This window comes from Protobothrops mucrosquamatus, unplaced genomic scaffold, assembly GCF_001527695.2.
Source record: "Protobothrops mucrosquamatus isolate PMUCROS unplaced genomic scaffold, P.Mucros_1.0 scaffold1, whole genome shotgun sequence".
NCBI classification, from domain to species: Eukaryota; Metazoa; Chordata; class Lepidosauria; order Squamata; family Viperidae; genus Protobothrops; species Protobothrops mucrosquamatus.
The window spans coordinates 2,155,771-2,162,566 of NW_015386388.1; the positions used below are offsets into that span (position 1 = coordinate 2,155,771).

The 6,796-nt window shown below is 39.3% G+C and overlaps 1 protein-coding gene across 1 annotated transcript; it reads left to right on the top strand.

Moving 5' to 3' along the window:
• The first annotated feature begins 263 nt into the window (after positions 1 to 263).
• Positions 264 to 5,416, top strand: RPL19 (ribosomal protein L19). The gene is made up of 6 exons (XM_015832251.1): positions 264 to 345; positions 2,246 to 2,352; positions 3,477 to 3,599; positions 3,811 to 3,931; positions 4,303 to 4,413; positions 5,231 to 5,416. Exons 1-6 carry the CDS (start codon positions 341 to 343, stop codon positions 5,352 to 5,354), a joined length of 591 nt encoding a protein of 196 aa, XP_015687737.1. The 5' UTR covers positions 264 to 340; the 3' UTR covers positions 5,355 to 5,416.
• The last annotated feature ends 1,380 nt before the right edge of the window (positions 5,417 to 6,796 follow it).

Genomic DNA, 6,796 nt, shown 5'->3' on the forward strand with positions numbered 1-6,796 from the left:
GTGGCACAAACAAAATCTTTCCCCCGCACTGCCCGCCCCGTGCTAACATACCAAGAGATGTGCGCAAGCGTAGTAATACTTTGGATGATACCATTTGTCTCCATTTGAGGGAAGAATATATTTTCATTTACACGTAACGTCACCTATCTTCCTCGATATAGCCTTTAGGATCAGATTTAAGGGTGTAATAGAAAATAAACAGGATTTTAGAAAAAGTGAGAAAGGCAAGGCGAAGATAGGACTGGGGTGAAAGCGAGTGGTGCAGCCCATTACGTGAGATGGGTTGGCCCTCCACCACTTCCTTCCTTTCTTTCTTTTGAGTGCTGTCGGCCTTGCTACCATGAGGTGAGCTGCTCGTTGTGAAGGGGCTTAAGGGCCTGGCGTGAGTCTTAAGTAATGAAACTTAAGATTGGCGAAATGGTCCGAAAGGCAACTGGTTGGAGCGAAAGTCTTTTATAGAGAACGGAGGGGCGAGGGGCTGCGGCTAGGCGAACGAGGAGTGCGGCCTAGAGGCCTTGTGAAGCCTGGAAGAGCCTGGCGACGAAAACGTGACTCGTGGCACTTGAGATTTGGGAACTCTCCGGATTTCCTACCAAGTATTCCCTTTTCGCAAGGGAGCCCCTTTCTGTCTCAATAGCCGATGGGGAGAGACGGCGAGGCGCCTGGGAAGCTTTGCGGGAGGAAGAGGGGAGGAGGATCGGCAGACATCGGTAGACGATGGCGGCCTCGTGGGGTTTGGCGCCGCCTATTTCTAGAGCATAGTCTCTTCGTTCCACATTATTCGGTTTGCACTGCAGTCTTTTGCATGTCTCTCTTCTTTATAAGTAACTTGGATTCATTTAACTGAGATCTTAAGAATAAAACTGTAGAGGCATTGTGGAGTTTACCGAACAAGTGGTTCTCAAGTACATGAACAGTTTTGACGTTGCTATATTTTATATAATCTCAAATCTTTTCGTCCCAGATCATACTATTTACTATTTACAGCTGAATCTTGCTGTGTTTCTAAAGAGTAAAAACTAGGAATCATGTTTCCTCCCAAAAAATTTTTCCCCGAGAGGATTTTTTTAATGATAGTTATTATGTAAAAAGGCCTCATACGAATATATTAAATTAACTAGATACAATATTTAGATGGTTGAAATAATTTTGTCTCATCTTGATGGCCATGTTACATATATATTCAGAATACTTTTTCATATCAAGGCTGTTTTTTAATTTATTAAATTTGTTGCTCATCTCTCTTCAAAGTGACTCTGGGTGGTTCACAACATTAAAAGAAGAAAACCATAAAGATATATATTTCTAAAAACAAAATTAGAAAAAAAAATAGAATTAGAATTACAATCCTGTAATTACAGTATGTCCCCTCCCAGTAATGTTAAGTTGCACAAATGCTTGAAGAATTTTGTGGATTACAAATCTATTCTTCCAATTCCACAGAGACCTAAAAGTGAATTCCTGGTTTGACGAAAAACTTAGGCATAGTTCAAAATGTATATTATACAGATTCTTATGACGGTTCTGAAAGGAAAACTTGTGTCATTATACAGTAGGCATAGTTCTTAGTTGAACACTGACTATTGAAATAAATGTATTAAATTGGTAAATTTGAAATAATATTGCTTCCTAAACCTATCTCCATTTTTTCCCCAAATACCTAAGTTTTTATTTCCTACAAGTCATGTGAACGAAATTATCCAATGTAAGGGATCTTTGGCTAATTTGATACCCTTCATTTTGGTTTGGATAATGGGAATTATAGGCCAGTACGGTAAAATAATTTCTTGCAAAGGAAACAAGCGAGCAACAGTTGTTTCATAAAAAACATCAGTTTTAAATAACTTGTGTTTTTTATACAATTTTTTTAATCTTGAAATTTTCTTTATAACTCTCACCATAATGTATAAAGCAGATTTAAATGGTGGAATTTCATGAAATAGAATCTCTGTTTAATAAAAGTTGTCCTGTAAAGCAAGATTTATCAGACAAAATAGGTCAAATCCTTAGTGTTTACATTTAAAAGACCTAAAATCTCAAGCATGTATAGGTGGTGATCTTCACAGGTCCTGATTAACCAGCATGCAGGCTGTTACCTAAGATTCCTACATAAATCTATCATTTTGTCTATTCAAAATTAATTATATTTAGATACTTAGAATAATTTCCCATGTCATCTTCAGAGATTAGGTTTTTTTCCCCTGAATGACTTCCATCTTTTATATGGAGTGCTTCTTTTCCTTAGTATGTTAAGGCTGCAGAAGAGGCTGGCCTCCAGCGTTTTGCGATGTGGAAAGAAAAAAGTATGGTTGGATCCTAATGAAACCAATGAAATTGCTAATGCCAACTCTCGTAAGTATCATTTGCCATGTATAGGAGGCCTATGTTGTAGCATTTAGAGACACGTAAAACATTTTCAAATATAACCATTCCTTACCAGCTGCAGAATGCCCAGTTCAGGCTCTGTTCTCAGTGGAAGTATTGTCCCAAAATGGGATGTTCCAGCCTTGTTAGAAGTAATCAGAATGGATTGCTTATAATTCTAAGTGTTCTGTTTTGAAGTTGGATACCTACTAGTCAGATCCAAACAAGTTTTCCAGTATTGGAACATGTTTGATGAGGTTGTAGTAATTTGTTCTGGCCTCAAAATGGCTGATTAAAATATTTTGTATACCTCAAATAATGCTTGCATATGTTAACAGCATTTCTGATAGTAATGTCAAATGGATTCACATACTTAAAGTTTATTGTTTAAAAACAAGTATCTACCCAGATTTCACTGTTATAAGCACTGTGTTTGAACAGTAGAAAAATCTTACCTCAATTAATTAGTATTACACTAAAAAATAGATGAGTTAATGAGAAAGACAGTATCAAAGACCATTCAACTGTTTTAACTTGATTTGAAAACTGAAAATTTAGAGCAGGAAGTAAGCATGCTTGCATATATTTATGCAAAGTTATAAAATTCTTCATGTGATATCTACCAATTTGCTCTTAGTACAGGGGTCTGCAACTTTAAACACTCAAAGAGCCACTTGGACCCATTTCCCAGAGAAAAGAAAACTGGGAACCGCAAAACTTGTGCACGGGCGCGCGAGGGGGGGAGCTTGATTAAAGAGTTTAATTAAAAAGAAATAGAGGCTGCTGTGCATGAGTTCTCTCTCTTCCCTCTCTTTTTTCTCTCCCCCCCCCCTTCTCTTTCCCTCTCTGCGATCTTCTGCTCACCTGGCAAGCTGGCTTCAAGCTGTTCTCCAACAAGCTGACACACTTTCTTATTGGGCTGGATCTCTCCTGCCCTTCCTGCTTCCTGCACAGAGAGAGAGAAAGGAAGCGCAAGTGCCTGTCTCTGCAAATGGCAGAGGAGGCTGGGAGCCACAGGAGAAGGCTCAAAGAGCCACATGCGGCTCCGGAACCACAGGTGTTGACCCGTGCCTTAGTACCATCTGTTAGTAATTGATTTTCTGACATTCTAGGTCAGCAGATCAGAAAACTAATAAAAGATGGCCTAATAATCCGTAAACCTGTGACTGTTCACTCAAGAGCTCGATGCAGGAAAAACACCTTGGCTCGTCGAAAGGGCAGGCACATGGGCATTGGTAAGTACTGGTTGCCCCTGCTTTATATCAAATTATAATTTGTTTATGGATAGTTGTATAATAATATACTCAGCCTACAATTTTGAAATTAAAAAAAATCAGTTTTACGTACTTCTGTAATGATAAGGCACAGAAAAGTTTTTAAGGTTATGGAGAAGTGCAAATATTATATATCAAAAATGGATTAACACCCACCTCTTTTGCTCTCCAGGGAAGAGAAAGGGTACAGCTAATGCTCGTATGCCTGAAAAAGTAACATGGATGAGGAGGATGAGAATTTTGAGGCGTCTTCTACGCAGATACAGGGAGTCCAAAAAAATTGACAGGCATATGTAAGTCTAGAAGATAGTCTGTTTACAGGTCCTGTCTGTTTACAGGTCCTGCCATTTAAAATATTTGTCGCTTTATTTTTCTTTACTTAGGGCCCTATCCCACAACAGAACATTCTAGATAAAGCTGCTTAGGAATCTTGACTGCCACATAAAGTCAATTTCTTAAATGTTTGGTGGACAGGCTGCTAGATTCCACAACATATGCTGCCTGAGCCTATGAGAGTTCACAACTTCTGCTGCACACTAAATTGGGGAAGTCATCTAAAGAGAACATAAGGTCCACATTTCAAGTGCCAAGGCAGAACATCTAGACAAATATTTCTATTAGAGTTGCATTAGTTTGTACTCAATTTTTTCTCTCTGCTTTACAGGTACCATAGCTTGTATTTGAAGGTAAAAGGTAATGTGTTCAAGAACAAGCGGATTCTTATGGAGCACATCCATAAGCTGAAGGCAGATAAGGCTCGCAAGAAGCTTCTGGCGTAAGTACCTTACTAAAACGTAGGCAGATTTATTTACTCAGTAATGCTTTTTTTCTTTTCATATAAGGAACCAGAGTATTAACTGTGACAGTATTAACAATTTTGAATGTAACACTAGTGAGGAGTTACACATTAAGAACTATAAAAATGTGGAAAACGGATATTGGAAAATAAGGTTTGGTGTGTAGGTTTTCTGTGTTGGGAAGTGTGATTCAAAAGAATCTGGTTAGTTACAGCATTTATAGGTGCAGAACTTAATTAGAAAGTACAGTAAGTAGGCGATAAACCATATCAGTTCATCAAAAACTGTAAATTCTGAATATTTTTAAGAGAGACTCTTGCAAGTACAATGATTAGTAAGACTTCTTAATATGATTGCTTGGTTGTTTTATGTACCTCCTATGTGGAATTGATCAAATTACATAATTAGTGTATCCACATTAATTTGCAGCAGGAAGTGAAAATTTAGGTACCTAGGGTTTTTCAAACAAAAAGGTAATATTTTCTGTAAGGAAGCAGTCCTTAAATAAACATTGGGAGGGAGTTAACTTTAGTGAGTTTGTATTAGTTTGTATATGAGCGGCAGAAATCTTTAGGGTGCTCCTCATAAATAGCAAGATAGCTAGATTTTAGTTGAGGAAAAAGAAAAGTCATTGCTACCTCTTGTAAAAGCTAACAAGTTAGAATTTAATCTAAGAAGAGAAGCATTGTTAATAATATTGGGGAAATACTTGATGCAGCTGACACAAATAATCACTAGATGCTTCAAAAGTAATGTTTCGTTGCTAAACTATCTGAGCACTCTTTTATTCTTCAGTGACCAGGCTGAAGCCCGCAGGTCTAAGACCAAGGAGGCCCGTAAGCGCCGGGAAGAGCGTCTCCAAGCAAAAAAGGAGGAAATTATCAAAACCCTATCCAAGGAAGAAGAAACTAAGAAATAATTGTTGCCTTTTTGTGTACATAGTGCTCAAAGGGTATCTAATAAACGTCTTCAACAACAGCAGTGACCAGTATCTTTTTCTGTGTAGGAGGGGGTGAATTTAAAATAAAGTAGGTTTTACTTTCTGGAATAACAGGTCTTAGCTAAACCTTTGTCTCTTAAAGAATGTTTTGGTTCAAGCCTGTATAATATAACTATTCGATTTTAAATAGTTGCTGTATTTAATTTCTTATTGTATGTATGTATGAAAGATTTAAGTTTTTAATCAAAAACTTGCATCATATGGAAGCTAGCCAGAATATTACGTGCTAGCCAGTTGATTTTTTGTGGAGAAGGAATAGTTTGAATATAGAAGGACTTCATTTTGTTATATGGAAAATAAACTCCATTCTGTTTTACGGTCTGCAGATCATAAATATTTAAAATACACTTTTTTAACATGGAAAATTAGACTTTATTATTAGTACACATTATTTAGATACCACTTAAATTATGTTTTATGTTTGTATATGACAGCGGGAGCTAGACTAGATGAGGACTGGGGGCCCACTGAGGCAGCCAGAAGTGGCTAGTGTATTAGGAAGGATGCTTGCAGCCCCCACACTGATAGGTGGAGGGTCTAGGATAAGTATATTCCCCTGGCTGGCCAGTGAGAGGGATAGGCTGAGGTGGAAAGTTGCATAAGTTGCATATGTGGTAGTGGTGGAATAGAATGGTGGGACCCCTGCTGGTGCCTATAGCTTAAGTTATAGCACTGGAGATTCCCTCTCTCTCCCCTCCCCCCCCAGTCTGCAGGAGTGAATGAGTGGGTAGAGGGGATGGCAGAACCCTTGGCTCTACAAAGGGAGGGGGGAAACCATCTCAGAATGCAGGGCAGAACAATACATTATAGAGTGATGACAAGCATGGGGTAGCAATGGGAGCCAGAAGCAGGCCATTACAGGGGAAGATGACCCCAATGTGTGGAACCGGTGTGTTGCAGCCCCCTGGGCTCATTCTCTGTACCTGAACAACATACCCTCAAGAGGCTTTTGGGTTCAGCTGCTATTGGTTAATGCCAGGCTTCCCTTATCTAAAACCTTACTGTGGAGGAGCAAGCCAACCTGACATGCATTACTGAGACCTGGCTGATTGCAGAAGTGGGAGATTCCCCTCTTGGAGATGTGTCCAGCCCAGTTTAAGGTTTGGCACCATCCCAGGCCCCAAAGTAGGAGAGGTGGCATGGCAGTGGTCATTTGAGAGTTGCCATTCAGAGGATTTTGCTTCCCAGGTTTCTGGTTGTGAGACCCTGTTTCTGAAGCTGGACTGAAGGGATCAGTTGGGAGTGTTGCTACTGTGCCAGCCTTCCTGCTGCATAACAACCTCCCTGCCTGAATTAGAGGCAATTTTGGAGCTGTCAGTACAGTTCCCCAGACTTGGGGCTGGGGGATTTCAACCTGCCAT